General features: G+C 61.7%; 2 protein-coding genes across 8 annotated transcripts in view; both read right to left on the reverse strand.

The window, feature by feature from the left end:
• Positions 1 to 1997, reverse strand: part of SRRM1 (serine and arginine repetitive matrix 1) — a 21228-nt gene extending 19231 nt beyond the window's left edge. For all 5 annotated transcript variants that reach the window (XM_068159131.1, XM_068159133.1, XM_068159130.1 and 2 more), the window contains exon 1: positions 1888 to 1997. In XM_068159131.1, coding sequence (XP_068015232.1) covers positions 1888 to 1908 — 21 coding nt within the window. In that variant the 5' untranslated portion in view covers positions 1909 to 1997. The remainder of the gene's footprint in view (positions 1 to 1887) is intronic.
• A 4128-nt stretch (positions 1998 to 6125) lies between these two features.
• On the reverse strand, positions 6126 to 19056 carry NCMAP (non-compact myelin associated protein). Of its 3 annotated transcripts, none has more exons than XM_068159138.1 (5): positions 18862 to 19056; positions 11210 to 11303; positions 8290 to 8384; positions 8052 to 8136; positions 6126 to 6880 (listed from the first exon to the last, which is right to left on the reverse strand). In XM_068159138.1, exons 3-5 carry the CDS (start codon positions 8372 to 8374, stop codon positions 6742 to 6744), a joined length of 309 nt encoding a protein of 102 aa, XP_068015239.1. In that variant the 5' UTR covers positions 8375 to 8384; positions 11210 to 11303; positions 18862 to 19056; the 3' UTR covers positions 6126 to 6741. The 3 variants fall into 3 exon arrangements, with proteins under 3 accessions (XP_068015239.1, XP_068015240.1, XP_068015238.1); XM_068159139.1 differs by lacking the exon at positions 18862 to 19056 and adding an exon at positions 12989 to 13268; XM_068159137.1 differs by lacking the exon at positions 11210 to 11303.

A 19056-nucleotide genomic window follows, 5' to 3' on the forward strand; every position in this document is an offset into this window, starting at 1 on the left:
GGAACCAAGAGAAGATAAACAACAAAAAGCTCAAATGCTAGCATCACCTAACTACTGCATCTGGTCAGCAGGCACCTTGCATTACCAAGGTACCTTGCTACCCTCCTCAGAACTTGAAACAAAGCCATTGCCATGCCAGGCTTCAAGATTCTAGATGTTGAAAGCCAGGATGGATGAGGCCTAGGGCAAGCCAGCCTGGCAGGAGCTGTCCCTGCCCACAGCAGGGAGCTGGAACTGGATGATCTTTGCAGCCCATTCCAACCCAGTGCAGCACTCTCTGATTCCCATGTGCTGCTCTGGAACACAGCTGCTCTAAAACCTGACTGTGGCAAGGACTCAATCAGTTTAAAACTCTTTATGTTATGTGCAGCCCAACAGCTTTGTGGCCTCCACACCAGCCCCAAACACAACCCTGGTCACAGCACTCCAAAATTTCATCTTCTATACATTTTTTTTTTCCCCCCTTTACTTCTTCCCCAATCCAGAAGTGGAAAGGAATGAATTTCACCCTCAGCAAGCACAGAGGGTAACCAAACAAGCCCCACAGCACAGCAACTCCCAGGCAGAGACAGGAGGAGTTTGTGCTGGCAACCCTACAGAAGTGTTAGAAAAAAAGGGAATGGTTGGTAGCAGCTTTCCTGAGGCCAAACTGCTGCCCTGCTGCACTTCCCACGAGACCCTTGGCTTCTCCTGAGCCCAGAGCACTGCTCACAGCCCAGCTCCAGTGCCACACTGCTTTTGCTTTCATCAAGCTACCCTTCCCAGGTCTGTTTAAAAGAGCAAGAGCTCTTTAACGGAGTGTTTTTAGCTTCAGGTAACTCTGCTGTCAGAAACACTTTGACCTGTAGACTCTGTTAACAGTTGCATTACAGCAAGAGTAGATTTTACCTTGTAACTGTTTTGTTCTCAGGCCAGGATGGTAACACAACATGGAATTAAGTGAGAGGTTAGGTGAGGCCTCGTGGTTTAGGAGCATCCCGGTTGCAGGAGTGGAAAACAACAGGGCTGGACAAATGAATGAACCTTGGGAATTTGAATGGGTTTGCAAAATCCTCGAGAGCCACCCCCCCAAAAAAAATGAGATTGCTTCTAATTAACGGGAGAAAAGGCTGAAAAGAAATATACCTTAGGGAGGGCTCTAAAGAAAAGCTCAGTGATTAAAGAAATAAAAATCAAGCATCTTTTTGCTTTGCATAGGCTGAGCACCACGCGTGCCACGGGGCCAAAGTCCCTCGTGGAAAAGGGGCAGTTTTGTTTAAGTGCTTCGAAGGTGGACATTCCGCTACAAGAACCAGGCTCCCCTCGCTTCTGCCCTCGGCCTTCCCTCCCACACCTCCTCGCATTCGGGGGCCGTGGGAGCCTAGCTGAGGAGGCAGCGGCGGCGCAAGGCCGCAGGGAGCAGGCCCCGCCGCGGGGTCAGAGGCCCGACCGCACCGCGGCGTGCCCCAGGGAGCGGCGGTGCCAGGCCGCAGCGGGAGCGGGGCCGGAGCGGCCGAGCGAGGCCTTGGGGAGGGCCACGGAGCGCACCCCGCATCCCGCAGCGGCCGCGCATCCGGCCAGCCGGGGCCTTGGGGAGCCGCATGCCCTCCCGGCCGCTGCCCGCCGTGTCCCGCAGCCCCGCGGCGCCGCCGCCTCGCGGGCAGGCCGAGCCGCCCCGGCCGCCTTCCCGCCGCCATTTTCTTCGCGGCGGCTCCCCACAGGAGCCTGCGCAGGGCGAGGGCGGGGGGTGGGGGAGGGCACGGCGGCGCCTCCTCGGGGGAGCGCGGCGCCAATGCTTCGCCCGCGGCGGTAGGGGCCTGTAGCGGCCCGGCTCGGCCGCGCGTCCCGTACCGGGAGCTGCCCCGCTGCGTCCCTGCCCGCCCGACCCGCCCCGAGGCCGGCACTTACGCGGAAGAAGCCCGCGTCCATCTTGCCTCCTCCGCCTCCTCCTGGTCGCAGCGCACTGCCGTCCCGGCGTGCACCGCGAGCCCGCAAGCCTCCTCGCACGCTCTGCCGCGCGGAGGGGAGGGAGCGGACGAGGAGGCGGAGCCGAGCCCTCCGCAAAGGCTCCTCCGCGTTCGCTGAATGGTGGAGGAGGCGGCGGAGGGTCGGTGCGCGCGCGGGAGCCGGCCAATCAGGAAGCGCGGCGTTCGGCGGAGGTGAGGGGGCGATTGGGAAACGTCCGTCCGCGGCGGGGGCGGGCGGTGCGCGAATGAATTCTCTTCTCGCGAGACGCTGACGTTCGGCGCGCGCGGCCCGCAGCGCGCCTGTCAGGTGACCGCGCCGCTAGCGGCCAGCGCGCTGGGGAGGAACGGCCGCGAGCGCCCCCTGCCGCGCCGGCGGGAGCAGCAACCCCGGCGGGAGCGGCGACCCCGGCCGGAGCGGCGACCCCGGCGGCGCCTCCCGCCCTCAGCCCCCTCGGGACATCTCCCCGCAGCCCGTCCCCCTTCCTCCTCGGCAGAACAGGGGGGCCTGGGCACACGTGGCCTCACAGAGGCTGGTGGGATTGCGGCAGCGCAGCGGCCTGAGCCGGTGACTGCTGCGAGGAGCTGGGGCTGGGGGAGCGACTGCTGCGAGGGGCTGGGGGAAGGACTGCTGTGGGGGTGGATGAAGTTTCAATAAAGTTGGGTTGTGTTTGAAGCTCAACAGCTCTGCCCTGCCCCAGCAGCTCTCTCCTGCCCCAGCAGCTCTGCCCTGCCCCAGCAGCTCTCTCCTGCCCCAGCAGCTCTGCCCTCCCCCAGCAGCTCTGCCCTCCCCCAGCAGCTCTCTCCTGCCCCAGCAGCTCTCTCCTGCCCCAGCAGCTCTGCCCTCCCCCAGCAGCTCTCTCCTGCCCCAGCAGCTCTGCCCTCCCCCAGCAGCTCTCTCCTGCCCCAGCAGCTCTCTCCTCCCCCAGCAGCTCTGCCCTGCCCCAGCAGCTCTGCCCTGCCCCAGCAGCTCTGCCCTGCCCCAGCAGCTCCCTCCTGCCCCAGCAGCAGCCACCACCAGTGCCACATGTGACAGGCAGCTGATTTTCCATCTGATCTTTGGCTGTGGGACTCCAGGCCCTGCCCCTGCTTGGGTTCAGCTGACTGTGCCTCTGCCCTCTGCACATCCAGGGGTGGGGACAGACACTGAGCAGTCCTGGCCCCAGGGGGCCTGGGCTGGGGGTGCAGGCTGCTGGAGTTCAGTCAAGCTGAGAGCTGAGCTTGAGATGAGTTTGTGGTTTGACTGGTGAGAAAGTGTAGAGCCAGAGTGGTTTGGGTTAAAGCTGATCCACTGCCAAGCCCCTGCCTTGGCAGGGACCCCTCCCACCAGCCCAGGCTGCTCAAGGCCCCATCCAGCCTGGCTGTCACCAGGCTTGGAGCCTCCACAACTTCTCTGGGCAGCCACTGCCTCAGCAGCCTGCTGGGGAAGAATTTCTTCCTACTGCCTCCAGCTTCTTCCACTTGATCCTCTCACCCCATGCCTCCGCCAGAAGTCCCTCCCCAGCTCTCCTGTAGCCTCCTTCTGGCACTGGAAGGCTGCTTAAAGGTCTCCCTGGAGCCTTCTGCAGGCTGAAGGACCCCAGCTCCCAGCCTGTCTTGGGAGCAGAGCAGTCCGAGAGGGTTTTGGAGGGGAGGAGGACACTAGATGGAGCTCCGAGCTCCCTGCTGACACAGGGGGAGCAGGGATCCAGCCCTTGCCGTCTGGGGAGGGACTCACCGAGGAACGAGAACTGACACCTCTCACTGCTGGGGAGGGGCAGCTGGCAGGCTGGGGCATCCCTCCTGTGGGGCATCCCTCCTGTGGGGCATCCCTCCTGTGGGGCATCCCTCTGCTGGGGCATCCCTCCTGTGGGGCATCCCTCCTGTGAGGCATCCCTCTGCTGGGCATCCCTCCTGTGGGGCATCCCTCTGCTGGGGCATCCCTCCTGCTGGGGCATCCCTCCTGTGGGGCATCCCTCTGCTGGGGCATCCCTCCTGTGGGGCATCCCTCCTGTGGGGCATCCCTCTGCTGGGGCATCCCTCCTGTGGGGCATCCCTCCTGTGGGGCATCCCTCTGCTGGGGCATCCCTCCTGTGGGGCATCCCTCTGCTGGGGCATCCCTCTGCTGGGGCGTCCCTCCTGTGGGGCATCCCTCTGCTGGGGCATCCCTCCTGTGGGGCATCCCCTCTGCTGGGGCATCCTGGTGCCTGATTCTGGGCTCCACAGCTCAAGAGGCAACTACTGGAGAGAGACCAACAGAGGCTACAGAGATGCTGAGAGCCCTGGGGCTGAGAGCCTGGAGCAGAGCAGCCCCAGAGGGGAGCTGAGCAATGCTCAGTGAGAGCTAAAGGCTGGGGGGCAAGAGGCTGGGGCCAGGCACTGCTCAGTGGTGCCCAGGGAGAGGCCAAGGGGCACAAAGGGAACAGAAGGAGAAACTTCTTTGTTGTGAGGCTGCTGGGGGCCTGGAGCAGGCTGCCCAGAGAGGCTGTGGAGAGCTTCCAACCCCCCCTGGGCACTGTGCCCCTGGGCTCCAGGGCTGTGGGTGCCCTGCTGCAGCAGGGGCTTGGGCTGGGTGAGCTGCAGAGGTCCCCTCCAGCCCCTCCCTGCTGGGGCTCTGTGTACAGGGCAGCTTGGTCACAGCCTGGGGCTGCTCCTGGAAAGCTGCTGAGCCCCTAGGGAATTCCAGGGGCAGGGCAGGAGCAACAGCAGGGAGTTGTGTTCCTTGAGAAGCTGATTTTGCTTGCTCAGCATGAGCTCTGGGTTTTGCTGAGAGGAGCTGGAAGGCTTGGAGAGGCCTCCCAGGCTGTGCCAGCAGCAGGGTTTGGGTGTTCCAGGCTGAGCCTGGGCCCAGCTGTGATCCTGCTGCCAGCAGCAGCCCTTCCACCAGCCCAGAACTGCCTACTCTGCTCCAGCCCAGCAAAGAGCACTGCTCCGGAACTGGGGGGGTGACCAAGTGTGCTAGAAGCAGCTCCCAGACTGGCTCAGGTGGGAGGGGAGCTCAGAGCTCCTCTGCTCCAGCCTCCCCACCATGCCCTCAGCCAGACTCAGCTGCTCAGGGCCTCATCCAGCCTGGCCCTGGGCACCCCCAGGCAGGAGGCAGCCACAGCCTCCCAGGGCCAGGGTCTCAGCTCCCTCCTGCTGCAGAACTTCCTCAGCTCCAAACCCTTCCCCCTGGGCCTGCCTCCAGGAGAAGTCTCTCTGCAGCCTTCCTGCAGGATCCCTTCAGGTCCTGCAGCAGCTCTGAGGTCCCCCTGGAGCCTTCTCCTCTCCAGCCCAGACACCCCCAGCCCCCTCAGCTGCTCCTCACCAGCCCTGCTCTCCAGACCCCTCACCAGCCTCAGTGCCCTTCTCTGCTCCCTGCTTTCAGCGAGGTCCCCAAACCGCCCCAGCCCCTGGGTGCAGCCTCCCCAGGTGCTCCTCACACATCTCTGGGCCACACAGGATTTAGCTCAGCTCCTTCCTCCCCCTTCCCGGCTGGCCTGTCAGCCCCTGCTGCAGGGCCGCTCCTGGGTAGGCAGAGAGCAGACAAAGGGGCAGTGAGCAGCCGACAAAGCAGCTGTTTGTTCCGCTGGGCGGCTGGGAGCATCCCTGGGGAGCGCTGCCGCTGCCTGCCCCACGCCCACAGCCGGCCGGCAGCGAGGGCTGGGAGCGGCCCCGGGGAGCAACAGCACCCCCGAGGTGCCCCGAGGGCAGGAGCTGGGGACAGCCAGGCGCTGGGGACAGCCAGGCTGGCCTGGGGCTGCTTCCCAGCCCTCCCCGGTGCCCCCTCCCCAGCCCTCCCCGGTGCCCCCTCCCCAGGCTTCCTCGGTGCCCCCTCCCCAGGCTTCCTCGGTGCCCCCTCCCCAGCCCTCCCCGGTGCCCCCTCCCCAGGCTTCCTCGGTGCCCCCTCCCCAGCCCTCCTCGGTGCCCCCTCCCCAGCCCTCCTCGGTGCCCCCTCCCCAGCCCTCCCCGGTGCCCCCTCCCCAGGCTTCCTCGGTGCCCCCTCCCCAGCCCTCCTCGGTGCCCCCTCCCCAGCCCTCCTCGGTGCCCCCTCCCCAGGCTTCCTCGGTGCCCCCTCCCCAGCCCTCCCCGGTGCCCCCTCCCCAGGCTTCCTCGGTGCCCCCTCCCCAGCCCTCCTCGGTGCCCCCTCCCCAGCCTTGCTGTTGGAGCTCAAGAGCTGCCTGCAGCCTCAGCCCTGGCCCAGACAAAAGACTCAAACACAGCTCCAGCCCAAAGCAGCTCTGGGTGGGAGGGGAGGCCTCCCAGACACTGCATTCATTTGCAAGTGGCCCTGGGGCCAAGTTCATCTTCTCAACAGTTGGGAACGAAAAGGTTTTGTTGGTTTTAGGGGGGGTTCCCTCCCCCCCTTTTATCTCCAACCAAACCTACTGGGCACAGGAGCATGAGGCAGGAGTGAGGCCAAGGTTCTGCTGCTTCCTGTGCTGAGGGTAAGCCCCAGACCTGCTCCACATGACTCATGGCAGAGGCAGGGCCAGGCTGAGCTGGGGGCTTGCACAGCCCAGGCCTCCCTCCATCAGGGCTTCACCTCCCCAAGCCACAGCTCCACCACCCATGGCTCTGCTTTGCTTCTCCCAGGGATGGATTCAGTCTCTCCCTCCCCAGAGCTCTGTCAGGAGGTTTGTTGCCTTTCTGGGGGGTTGTGCACCTCCACCAGCTGAGTTCAGCCACACCAAGAGGGTCCAGAGCTTTGCTTCCTCCTCCCAAGGCAGGATGGGATCCAGGCTGCAGACCAACCCAGGGCTCATTGCTCCTCCAAGGGCAGCACTGCTCTGCTGAGGAGTCCATGGCAAGAGGAGTTCCATCTCTCCTCTCCCAGCAGTTACCTGTTCTGCATGTGGATATCCACAGGTATGAAAGTCACTGTAGGGTGCTGAGCCAGGCTGTTGCCCTGCCCTGAAGCAGTTGACATTGATGCTTTGGTGCCCTTGGGCTCCAGCTCCCTCCTCACTCTCATGTGCCTGTGAAGGGAACAGGGAGCCTGTCAGCAGAGCTGCCAGCTGCTGGTCTCTCCCCTTGGCAATCACAGAGCCACAGAGCTGCCAGGGCTGGAAGGGAGCTCAAGACTCAGCTCCAACCCCCTGCCATGGGCAGGGACACCTCACACCGCAGCAGGTTGCTCGCAGCCACCTCCAGCCTGGCTGCAAACACCTCCAGGCAGGAGGCTTCCACCACCTCCCTGGGCAGCCTGTGCCAGGCTCTCACCACCCTCCTGGGCAACAACTTCTTCCTCACAGCCAATCTCAATCTCCCCACTTCTAGTTCTGCTCCATCCCCCCAGTCCTGTCCCTCCCTGACAGCCTCAGAAGGTTCCTGTGGAAGCAGTTCACACCAAGCAGCTCCTGCAGAGTCAGCTCAGCTCAGGATTTCCTCCTCTCCTGCTTTGCTGGGACAGAGCCCCAGGCCAGCCCTGGGCTGCAGGCCACCAGCAGCTTGGAGTCAGGCAGGAGCAGCTGGCTCCAGCTGCATCCCAGAGCATCACCTCCACACCTGGGGTGAAGGGAGGAGTTTGCTGAGGAGAGGGAAGCCTCCTGCTGCAGCTTCCTGCTTGGCCTCCTCCTGACCCTGCTCCTCTTCCTCCTCCTGCTCTGGAGGATGCTTTGCTGCTGGGTGTCACTGCTGCACCTTGCCTGGGCTGAGCAGAGCTCTGTGTTTCTGCTGCCTTGGGCTCACCTGGGCTGCTCCATGAGGCCCAGTTCCATTGCACCCTGTGCCACTGGGGACCCCCCACCAGCACAGACCCCCCCAGCACAGACCCCCCCAGCACAGACCCCCCAGCACAGACCCCCCCCAGCACAGACCCCACCCCCCAGCACAGACCCCCCCAGCACAGCCCCCCCAGCACAGACCCCCCCAGCACAGACCCCCCCAGCACAGCCCCCCCCAGCACAGACCCCCCAGCACAGACTCCCCCAGCACAGACCCCCCCAGCACAGCCCCCCCAGCACAGACCCCCCCAGCACAGCCCCCCCAGCACAGACCCCCCAGCAGGCTGATGGAGTCAGGACACTCCCAGCAGGTTATCCTGTAGGTTCTCCTGGGAATGCACAGCACCAGACGCTGGCAAACCTCCTGGCAGGGCTCTTGGCTCCCCCTCCCACCCCAGGGGGGCACAGGAGCTTGGCCACAGACCTGTTGTAGGCTTTCAGTATGAGCAGGACCACCGTGAAGACAACAATGACTCCCACCACGATGGCAGCAACGATTGCTCCAGAGCCTGGCAGGGGGGCAGAGGGAGGAGGGGAAGGGAGGGGAAGGGGAGGGAGGGGAGGGGAGAAAAAAGTCTTATTTACAAAGTTGTGGTTGGGCTGCTTGAAGTTTGGCAAGCTCAAGGTCCCCCTCAAAAGGCAGCAGCCTTCTCTCCCCTTACTCTGGTAGAGGCTTTGCTCCTGGGACTTGGTGGTGACGTTCGCTGAGGCCAGGGTGGTGTTGAGCAGGGGTGAGGCTGTGGTCATCTTGCTTCAGCTGCAGGAGGGGAGGGGAAGGAAAGGAAAGGAAAGAAGAGGAGTTCATCAGCCAGTGTAAGAGACTCAGCTCAGTCTTGTCTCTCTTGATGTGAATCCACAAAGGCAAAGCCACCTTCGCTCCTGGCCCAGACAGCAGCTGCCAAGGGAGGGGATGGTGAGCAGGTGCCACTGCAGGAGGACTCTGGGGTGTGCCCAGAGCAGATCACCTCTGCCCATCAGCCACCCCAGACAGGGAGGGTGGTGGAAAGGACAACTTGAGAGTGATCCTCAGGCAGCTGCCCAGCAAAGACTCAGAGCCTCCCAAGTGCAGGCTGAGGGAGGATGGAAACCTGCTGCTGCTGAGTTCAGTGGCAGCCCTGCTGCCACCTGGCCCTTGAGCCTCACAGCATGCACAGCTCAGGGGCGAGAGGATGAAAGGAGACACAGCAGCAGTGAACTGTTTGGGTTGGAAAAGCCCTCAGAGGTCATCCAGCCCAACCCCCAGCCCAGCACCCCCATGGCCACCAAACCCTGGCCCCAAGGCCCACAGGGCAGGGATGGGGACCCCAGCACCTCCCTGGGCAGCCTGTGCCAATCCTCAGCACCCTTGCAGGGCACCAGCACCCAGCTGGAAGGGAGCCATCAGTGTCTGCATGGCTGATCCAGCAGAGGCTTTGATCCCCTCAGGTTAAACAACTTCTTCTTGTTGTTGTTGCTGTTTTTTCCTCTTTAGAATACCAAAAACCAGCAAAGAGCTGAAGCTCCCCTGGCTGCAGCCTGGGCTGAGGCATTCTGCTCTGACTCAATGAGCCCTTTGTTCAGCCCAGGCCCAGCTCACTCAGCTCACCATCCCCAGCTGTAGCTCTTGAGCTTTTTTCCACCCTGAAAGAGATCTTTTTGCCTTTCCAGTTTGCCCAGGTCGCTGTGGAGCAGAGCAGCAGGAAGCTGGGAGAGGCACCCAGGGCTCAGCCAGCAGCTTGGCCTCACCTGCTGCCTCCCCACCCACCTGAGAGCACCTCGGTGGAGGCTGGGCCACTGCCAAGCAGAGGCTGAAGAGGCTTTCTGGGGGGCTGCAGGCTGGGTCCTGCTCTGGCCAGAGGGGGAAAAAAGCCTCTGGAAAACCCAGGGGTGCTCAGCAGGAGCTGCAGAGCAGGGCAGGAGTGGACTTTGGTCCAGCAAGCAGAGGAAATTCTTTCCTTTATGACACACAGTGTGCAGCCCTCCCTCCCCCCCTGCCCGGGCTTGGGAGAGCCACTAAGTCACCCCAGGGCTGGGGGGCACACAGCCCTGGCTCCTTTTGCACCCCCCAGAGCCCAGAGCTGGAAAGGTTTCCCTGAAGGGAAGCTCTGGGCAGGCTTCCATTGCAAACAGCTCTGCAGGTACAGCCTGGAGGTTGTTCTGGCAGGGGGGAGGCAATGCCCACATTTCTCCTCCCTTCCTGCAGCCCTTCCTGCCCTGAGCTGCAGGCAGAGGGAGGAGATGAGGACCAGAGCTCATCTGTCAAGCAGCACCTGGCAATTACAGCAGAGCTGTGGGAGGGGAGGAAAGGGAACAGAGAAGGTTGGGTGAAGCTTTTCCCCCCCCGGGAGCTGGGCTTGGAGAGCCAACCCCCTGCCAGGGCAGGCAGGAGCTGCTTGGCAGGACACAAGCTCAGGGCTTTGCCTCCTGGTGCAGGGTGGCTTTGCCTGGGGCTGTGCTGCAGACACAGGGTCAGCCACTGGAGATGCCCCAGCAGGAATCACTTCCCCTTGTGACCCTCAGGTTCAGCTGCAGCAGGAATCCATCCTTCCAGCTGCCACTCCTGCCCAGCTCTTGGCTTTCAGCTCACACTGGGGCCAGACAGAGGCTGGGACATTGCTGACTTGGGGCTTTCCCCCCTCCCTTCCTTGCTTTGTCAGGTCTCAGCTGCCTGACAGTTCTGCTGCTCTGGGCCTTGGTTCCCTTCCCAGCAGGGCAGGGTCTTAAATTCCAAACCCCAGTAAGGGATGGGACAGCAAAGCCCAGGGCTGGGGCTGCCTCATCTCTGGTTTTCCTCCTCGGTGTGCTGGCCAGGGGAGCTGCTGGGAAAGGGAATGAACATCCTGCCTAGAGCCAGGCTGGGGTCTGGGCTGCTCAGCAGCTTCCAGCCCAACAGCCTGGTGGCAGTGCAGCCTCTTGCTCCTGCTCTCAGCCTCCAGCAGCAGCATGAGGCAGGAGAAGCAGCCAGGGGCCAGGAGAAGCAGCCAGGGGCAGCAGGAATGTCAGAGTCACAGAATGGGTTGGGTTGGAAAGGACCTTAATGATCATCCAGTTCCAACCCCCTGCCATGGGCAGGGACACCTCCCACTGGTCCTCAGGGCTCCATCCAAGCTGGCCTGGAACACCTCCAGGGTGCAGAGAGCCACAGCCTCCCTGGGCAGCCTGTGCCAGGGTCTCCCCACCCTCACTGGCAAGGATCTCTCCCTAATCTCCATTCTGAATCTCTCCTCCTCAAGCTTCAATCCCTTCCCTCTCATCCTATCTTGCCCAGCCCTCGTCAGAAGTCTCTCCCCAGCTCTCCTGCAGCCTCCTCCAGGCACTGGAAGGCTGCTCTGGGGTCTCCCTGGAGCCTTCTCTTCCCCAGGCTGCACAGCCCCAGCTCTCAGCCTGGGAACTGATCAGGAGCTGAGCAGCAGGAGCCCCCTCGGTGCTCCAGGGCAAGCTGCTGCTTCAGGAGGCAGCAGGAACACAATGTGCCTCAGTGAGGCCTGAATGTGCCTGAAGTTACCTTGTGAGGCTCTAAAGAGGGAGGGAGGAGGAAAAACCAACCCAGCTCCAGCTGGTTAGCAGGAGCTGAGGCAGCAGCGAGGCCCCAGGCAAACAAACCTGCTCTGTGTGGAGCCTGTGTGCCCTGGGGGCAGAGCAGCAGCTTCATGGAAGCATTTCTCTCAGGGCTCTGGCAGGAGCTCTCCAGGTTGAGCTGTTGGTGAAACACATTCAGAGCATTTCATCTCCTTGCCAAGGCAGAGAGAGTCACACAGGCTGCAGGCAGAAGAGAGCAGCAAAACCCAAACAGACCCAAAGCCAAGAGGGGCTCTGCCTGCATGGCTTTTGTCTTCAGAGCATCACAGAAGGGCTCAGGCTGGAAGGGAGCTCAGAGCTCCTCTGCTCCAACCTCCCCTCCATGCCCAGGGACACCTCCCAGCCAGACTCAGCTGCTCAAAGCCTCATCCAGCCTGGCCCTGAGCACCCCCAGGCAGGAGGCAGCCACAGCCTCCCTGGGCAGCCTGTGCCAGAGCCTCAGCTCCCTCCTGCTGAGGAACTTCCTCAGCTCCAGTCTGACCCTGCTCTGCCTCAGCTTCAAACCATTCCCCCTTGGCCTGGCTCAGACACCCTCAGGAGAAGTCTCTCTGCAGCCTTCCTGCAGGATCCCTTCAGGCACTGGCAGGCAGCTCTGAGCCCCCCTGGAGCCTTCTCTTCCCCCTCAGCTCACACAGAGGCCAGGAGCTGAGGCGCTGAGGCCAGGAGCTGAGGAGCTGAGGCCAGGTCCCCAGGGAGCTCGCTTCAGAAGCCTGGGAGTGTGAAGCAGAAGCAGCTGCCCAGGAGCAGTGTCTGAAGCAGGCTGTGAACTGCTTGTGAGCCTTCAAGCCCTGGGCCACACACTCCTCCTCTTGCTCAGGGTGAGCACAGCTCAGCCTGGGAAGTGCAGCAGCTCCACCGTGCTCAGAGTGCAGTCAGAGCAGCACAGCCCTCCAGATGCTGCCAGCTGTGGGACCAGCCAGGCTGGGAGGCAGAGCAAGCCAGAGGGATTTCCCCACTGCTTCAGCCAGGGTCTGAGGCACACTGGGGCCAGGAGCCCTGCCTGGCTGCTGGGAGGTGTTTGTCAGCACCTGGATTTGACCTGAACCGTGCCCCCAGCACACTGCTGAGGCTCCACTGCCCCCCTGCAGCCTCCAGCTGGGTCAGGGAAGCCCTCAGGGGGGAGGCTGTCAGGTGGAGCTCAGCTGCCTGTGGCTGAGCTTTCTGGTTTTCACCCCTCCTAGCTCTCTCTCTCATCTTCTGCTCACTGACAAATGTCCTCTGTGCCTTCTGCAGCTCCCCACCGGCTCTGGGCTTCCCCTCACTCTTGTCTGAGTCTCCAGGCAGAGCCCTGGAAGCTGGGATGAAGAAAACTCCCTCCAGGCAGAAACTCTGAGCAATGCTGAAACTGGAACCTCCCCAGGCTTTGGGAAGAGCAGAAGCCACCTCCTGGGCTCCCCTTGGGTCCCTTCCAGTGGAGGTATTAACAGCCTGTGGTTAGCAGCTCTGCCAAACAGCTTTCAGACAGACTGAACCAAGGGGACTGAAGCCCTGTGCCCCAGCACACTTCTTGCAGAAGGGAGGGAGAGCCAGGGCAGCTTCCCCCCTCTGGGGCTGCTTTGCAGTCAGACACTGGCAGAGGCTGCCCAGGGAGGTGGGGGAGTCCCCATCCCTGCAGGGGTGCAAGAGCCCTGTGGCCATGGCCCCTGGGGCCAGCGTGTGGTGGCCATGGGGGGGTGGGCTGGAGGTTGGCCTGGATGACCTCTGAGGGCTGCTCCAGCCCAGACAACTCTCTGGCCCTCTGACCATCCCTAAGGAAAGAGCTGTTCAGTGTGCTGGGAGGCAGCAAAGCTCTTCAGAACTCACCTGCAATGAGCCACTTGGGCCCAGCAGTTCCACTTGCAGGGGCTGGAGTCACTGCACTGTTAGATCTGACTTCAGGGGAAACTGGGATGAGAGACTTAAACCCAGGCTGCCATTTACATGCCACCTGCAAGTGCTAGGTCAGCTGTCAAGAGAAACCTGAGAGCATTTTGGCAGCTGAGGTCCAGCACTCCCTCCAGGAGGGCTCTTTCCTTGGCAGCTTGCTGGGAGGAGGCTCTCTGGAGGCTCTTTTGCTGCCTCTCCCACTCCTGACTGCAGCCAGGGGATGCCAGATGAAGCAGCTACAAGTGGTGCCACCAAGAGCTGGCACAGGAGAGCTCCTTCCTCACAGCATCCACCCTCTCAGGACACAGAGGAGAAGGTGAACTGCACTGCCTGGCCTCTGCCTTGCAGAAAAGGCTTCTCAGAAGGGCTGTGGCCCTGGGGGAGAGGCAGTGGGCTGAAGCTTGAGGAGGGCAGCTTGGGACTGGAGATGAGGAAGAAATTCTGAACAGTGAGGCTGGCTGGGGAGAGTCTGCAGCACTCAGCACTGAGGACCTCAGAACTGCCTGGGTTGGAAAAGCCTCCTGGGCTCATCCAGTCCAACCCAACCCCACCGTGGCCATCACACCACGGCCCCAGGTGCCATGGGCACACAGTTCTTGCACACCTCCAGGGATGGGAGCTCCACCACCTCCCTGGGCAGCCTGCTCTGATCCCTGACCAACACAGCAGTCCTGGGTGCTGCAGCAGGTGCAGAGCAGGACAGGAGCTCCCCAGGCAGGACCCAGGCCAGGCTGCCTGCTTGCAGTGAGGTAGCAATCCCCAGGGAGGCTGCTAAGGTCCCACACAGGCTGGGTGCTGCTGTGTGATCAGCAGTTAAATATTACCCAGGGAAAAAAAGGAGAAATTGATTCAGAGAGGAGAAAAATACCTGCAGGCAGCTGGGTGAATGACTCATGGGGCAGGGTGGGTGAGAGTCAAGGTAGCAAACACTAGAAACCAGCCCTGTGTGCACTCAGATGGAGAGCAGGGAAATGAAGCAGCAAAAAGCTCTCAGATCAGAGCCTGGCAGCACTCAGAGGCTTTGTGACACAGCCCTCAGATCACACTGGCCAGCAGGGTAGGGGCACAGGGGCTAGGTGACCTTTGGAGATCCTTTCCAACCCAGTTTGTGGCCCTTGGCCCTTGGCCCATCACGAGGCAGCACTGAGCAGAGCCTGGCCCCCTTCTGCTTGCCCCCCACCCTAACCACTGACCAGAGCCCCTCTGGGGCTGCTCTTCCCCAGGCTCCACAGCCCCAGGGCTCTCAGCCTTTCCTCCTCACAGAGCTGCTCCAGTCCTTCATCATCCTCATAGCCTCCACTGGACTCTGCCCAGCAGCTCCCAGCCCCCCTGGAGCAGGGCAGCCCAGAACTGCTCACAGGGCTCCAGGTGTCAGCCAAGGACAGGGAGATGCCAGGAGCACCACCAAGGAGGGAGGCAACCCCAGGTGTGCCTTCGGGGTCCTCTGCCTGTGTCCAGCAGCACCGGAGCGATCCAACAGCTCCTGGGGTCCGAGATTCCCACGGGATGGAGCCAACACCCGGGGCTCACACCGTGACCTGCAGCAGGCTCAGCCCCCGAGCTGCTTCTGCTCTCGGAGCCCAGCTCCGGCCGGGGGGGAAGCAGCAGCAGAGCAGCTCCCGGGCCGGGGGGGCGGCAGAGCAGCAGCAGCCCAGCTCCCGGGCCGGCCGGGGGGGCACAGCAGCAGCAGCCCAGCTCCCGGACCGGGGAGGGGGCACAGCAGCAGAGCAGCTCCCGGGCCGGCCGGGGGGGCACAGCAGCAGCAGCCCAGCTCCCGGGCCGGGGAGGGGGCAGAGCAGGGGCAGAGCAGCAGCAGCAGCCCAGCTCCCGGGCCGGGGGGCAGAGCAGCAGCCCATCAGCCCAGCTCCCGGGCCGGGGGGCAGAGCAGCAGCCCATCAGCCCAGCTCCCGGGCCGGCCGGGGGGGCACAGCAGCCCATCAGCAGCCCAGCTCCCGTTTGCTGGCAGCGGGGGGGTCGGGTTTCCTTTGCTAGACGCAAGTGCTCTTGCCGGGTCAGAGTCCGGAGGCTGCTGCTCCAGGCTAATAAACAAACACGAGATTTAGTCTTTCCAAGGAATTCTTTGGCTCTCCCCGCTGCTCCAGGCAGCAGCAGGAGGCTGCCATGCAGCACACGAGGCTGCAGCACTCAGCAGAGGGTGGGCAGCCCAAGCCCCCCCGTGCAAGCTCCTTTCCCCTCCCCTGCCAGAGCCCCACCGCAGAGCACCTTCGGTGCAAGCCCGGAGCCGAGCGCTGCCGGCACGGGGGCTGAGCTCGGGGCTGTGCTTGCCCCAGCGGGGCAGAGCCCTCCTTCCCCTGCACTCAGCAGCTCCACCATCAACCCTGGAGCCAGGCTGGGGCATCGCCAGGCTGGGGCATCCCCAGCTGGCAGCTGGCCCTGGGCAGCCGGGGGTGCAGCAGGGCCCCTGCAGCGGGGCTGGGAGCTGCTCCGTGGAGGTGGTTGTGCAAACACTAAGCTATGTCTGTCACTGGGAAACTGCATGACTCAGACATCCCAGCAGTGGGGATTTTTCTCCTGCTTTCCTCCTCTCTGATCTCCATTCCTGCCTCACACAGAGCACCTCTCCCTGCCTGTGGAACACCACAGGTTTGGGCTGCACTTCCAGCTCCTGTGCCTCTCGCTCCCAGCAGCACAATCACCCCCACGGCGTTTTTCTCCCTCTCCCATCGCCCCCCAGGGCTCCCTGGCTGTCCATGACCAACCCAACAGCTGCACTCCCGTGGCACTGATCCCTGCCTGGCACAGAGAGATGAGAGCCCAGCTGCTGAGACACCACCCTGGGGAGCAGGAGCTGCCCGGGGCAGGTGCCAGCACCCCGCAGGGCGTTCAGCATTGATGGATTTACTCTGTGAGCACAGTAGGTGCTGGTCTGAGACCGCTGCAGGCACTCAAGCAACTCACTCCTGGGCTCCTCCAGCTCCCTGTGCACTAAATCCTGACTGATTCTCTGTTTGTTGCCAGGAGCAAGGAGAAGAATTTAGTGTAACCAATAAAAGTTGTGTTTGCAGTAGCAGCAGACAGATAGGAGCAAGGTTGGACAGGAAACCTCCATGAAGTGCTGCCAAGAAGGGAGCCAAGTCCCCAGCCAGCTGTGGGTTGGAGTTTCAGCACTGCTGCCTTCTGCCTGCCTGCAGCTCAGCGTGGGGTGCAGCCTGCTCCTCAGCTCCTGGGCTGGACCTTCTGCATCTGAAGCTGCTCTGCCAGGAGCATGTGAGCCTCACAGGTGCTGTGAGGGCCTCAGCCTGCTCCAGAGCCTTCGTTTTGCAAGGCACCAAGCAGAGAGAGAGAGGATCCTGTGTGCAGCAGGGAGGTGCAGCTCCTCCTGTGCTGCACTCACCAGATTTCCTCAAGTGCTGCACAGAGCAACTTGTTGAACCCATCAGGCAAACTCCCCTGGCCCAAGAGCACTGCAGGCAAACCCAGAGGCATTGCCATGCCCTATGCTTGCTCCACCCCCGTGCCCTTGGTGTCTAACCTGGCCCCCACAGCCTGGTGCCCTGTCCTCGACGAGTCTCCTGGGGCCATGCAGCCACTGACTGCTGCTCTGCCTTTGTCTCCTGGCTCCCAGTCCCCGAATCGACCTCTCCGTGCAGCACAAAGCAGCACATCAGTGAAAGCTGGGTGCTAAACGCTGTGCCTCCTCCTCCAGCAAGGGCTTCCTGGGGCATCAAGCACAACCCCTCCCCAGAAATCACAGCTTCAAACCTGTCAGCAGCTTCAGCGTGGTCCCAAGTGAGACCCAGGATGGTTTGGTTGAGTGCTGGAGACTGCTGGCCGAGCTGCCAGACAATGCTCCAAGCCTTTCAGCTTAAGTAATTGGTCTGACAGCTCCTTTCTGACACCCAAGCTCGGCAGAGAGGGGGAGGGGGAGGTGGAAATCCCAGACAAATCCAAACAGAATCAAAAACCTCAAAGAGCAAAACCCCACACAAAGAACTCCCCCCCCAAAGCCAAATGAAACCAAACCACCAACCAAAAGCCCAAACCAACCCCACCACAAACCTCCAAACAACCAAACACCACCAAAAATAAACCAACCCCAAATAAAACCACACTGCCAAACCCAAAACCAAACCAAGGCCCCCACAAAGCTCCAAAAAACCCAAAGCAAACCAGCAGCAGAAAACCAAACCTCCAAACAACCCCAAAACCCCCACAAATAAACCCAAACCAACAGCAAAGAAACCAAACCTCCAAACCACCCCCAAAACTCAAAATAAACCCAAACCAACAGCAAAAACCCAACCCCAAACCTCCAAACCACCCCCAAAACCCAAAACAAACCCAAACCAACAGCAACAAAACCAAACCAAGGCCTCCACAAACCTCCAAAAACCCCAAAGCAAACCAGCAGCAGAAAACCAAACCTCCAAATCACCCCCCAAAAATCCCAAATAGACCCAAACCAACAGGAAATAAACCCAACCCAAGCCTCCAAACCCCAAAATCCCCAAATAAAACCAAGCCAACAGCAAAAACCAAACCTCCCACAAGCCTCCAAACAACCCCCTCCAAAACCCCCAAAGAAACCCAAACTAACAGCAAAAACCCAACCCCAAACCTCCAAACCACCCCCAAAAACACAAATAAAACCAAACCAAGAGCAAATAAACCAAACCAAACCTCCAAACCACCCCAAAACCCCCAAATAAAACCAAGCCAATAGCAAAAACCAAACCCAAACCTCCCACAAGCCTCCAAACAACCCCCACAAAAAAAACCCAACCCAAGCCTCCAAGCAACCCCCCCAAAGACCCCCAAATAAACCCAAGCCAACAGCAAGTAAACCAAACTTCCAAACAACCCCAAAACCCCCCAAATAAACCAAACTAAGAGCAAATAAACCAAACCAAACCTCCAAACCACCCTCAAAACCCCCAAATGAACCCAAACCAACAGCAAAAACCAAAACCAAACCTCCCACAAGCCTCCAAACAACCCCCCACAAAAAACCCCAGCCCAAACCTCCAAGCAACCCCCCCAAAGACCCCCAAATGAACCCAAACCAACAGCAAATAAACCAACCCAAACCTCCAAACCACCCCCCCAAAGACCCCCCCCAATAAAACCAAACCACCACCACCAAAACAAAGCCAACCCCCCCCCCAAACCTCCAAACGCCCCCAAAAACCCAAACCAACCAGAAAAAAAGAACCCAAACCCCAACCCACAACCCCCCGAGAAACCCAACCCAAAGCCCAGCACCACCTCAAAACCAAACTCCAAACAACTCCAAGCCAAATAGCCCCGAAACTAACTACGCCGGGGGAGGAAAACCCAAACCCGAGCACAAACAAACAAACGATCCCCAGAGAACCCAAAGCCTGCACGCAGCCTCCCCCTGAGCTCTCCTTCGGGGGGGAATCAGTCAGGCCAGGAGCTCCAGCCCGTGCCCGGGGATGGGAGGGCGCTGCCAGGGGAGGATAATCCTGCGGCAGAGCTGCAAAACTTCTCCGCGGGCAGGAAACGACTCAAGAGCTCAGCTCCAGTCCCTGCCCCGCACCTTGAAGCCTTCCCAGCTTGTGAAGCGGCTGCCCAAGCCCCACCTTAGCAGACGCTCCTCGCAGGACACCTCCGCGGTGTTTCCTCCTGCGTTAGAGCCCCCGGTGGAGCTCTGTGCTGCACGCCGAGGTCTCTCCGTGCCTCGAATCCCCTCCTGAAACCACCTCCAGCCCTTTCCCTGCCCGCAGGAGCCTTGCGGCAGGAAAGTTAAATCCGTACCGCTACAAACAGAGCTTTGCGCCCACCCCTCTGCGAGCTTCTCCCCTCCCGGGGCTGCCCAAGCTACTCACAGGAGGATGCTGCAGGTCCCAGGCTTCAGGAGCTCATCCTCGGGCCGGGAGGTCCCGCAGAGGCGGCGCCGGGTCCCTCCCCGCCGGGGCCGTCCCGTCCCGTTCGCCTCCCCAGCCGGACCGGGGGAGCCGAGCCCTGGCCCGCTGCTGCCGGGCGGTGCCGACACCCGGAGCCGGTACCCGGAGCCCGGCAGC

Source organism: Melanerpes formicivorus, unplaced genomic scaffold (genome assembly GCF_026170545.1).
Source record: "Melanerpes formicivorus ecotype bairdi unplaced genomic scaffold, bMelFor1.0.p_v2 SCAF_45, whole genome shotgun sequence".
In the NCBI taxonomy this organism is placed as follows: domain Eukaryota; kingdom Metazoa; phylum Chordata; class Aves; order Piciformes; family Picidae; genus Melanerpes; species Melanerpes formicivorus.

Excerpts from the sequence above, each read along its gene's own strand:
- NCMAP (XM_068159137.1), bottom strand. The coding sequence starts at position 8,374 with ATGACCACAGCCTCACCCCTGCTCAACACCACCCTGGCCTCAGCGAAC. Across the intron at positions 8,137-8,289 it reads GGAGCAAAGCCTCTACCAGA|GCTCTGGAGCAATCGTTGCT; the intron begins GTAAGGGGAGAG and ends CCCCCCTGCCAG. Across the intron at positions 6,881-8,051 it reads ATACTGAAAGCCTACAACAG|GCACATGAGAGTGAGGAGGG; the intron begins GTCTGTGGCCAA and ends TTCCCTTCACAG.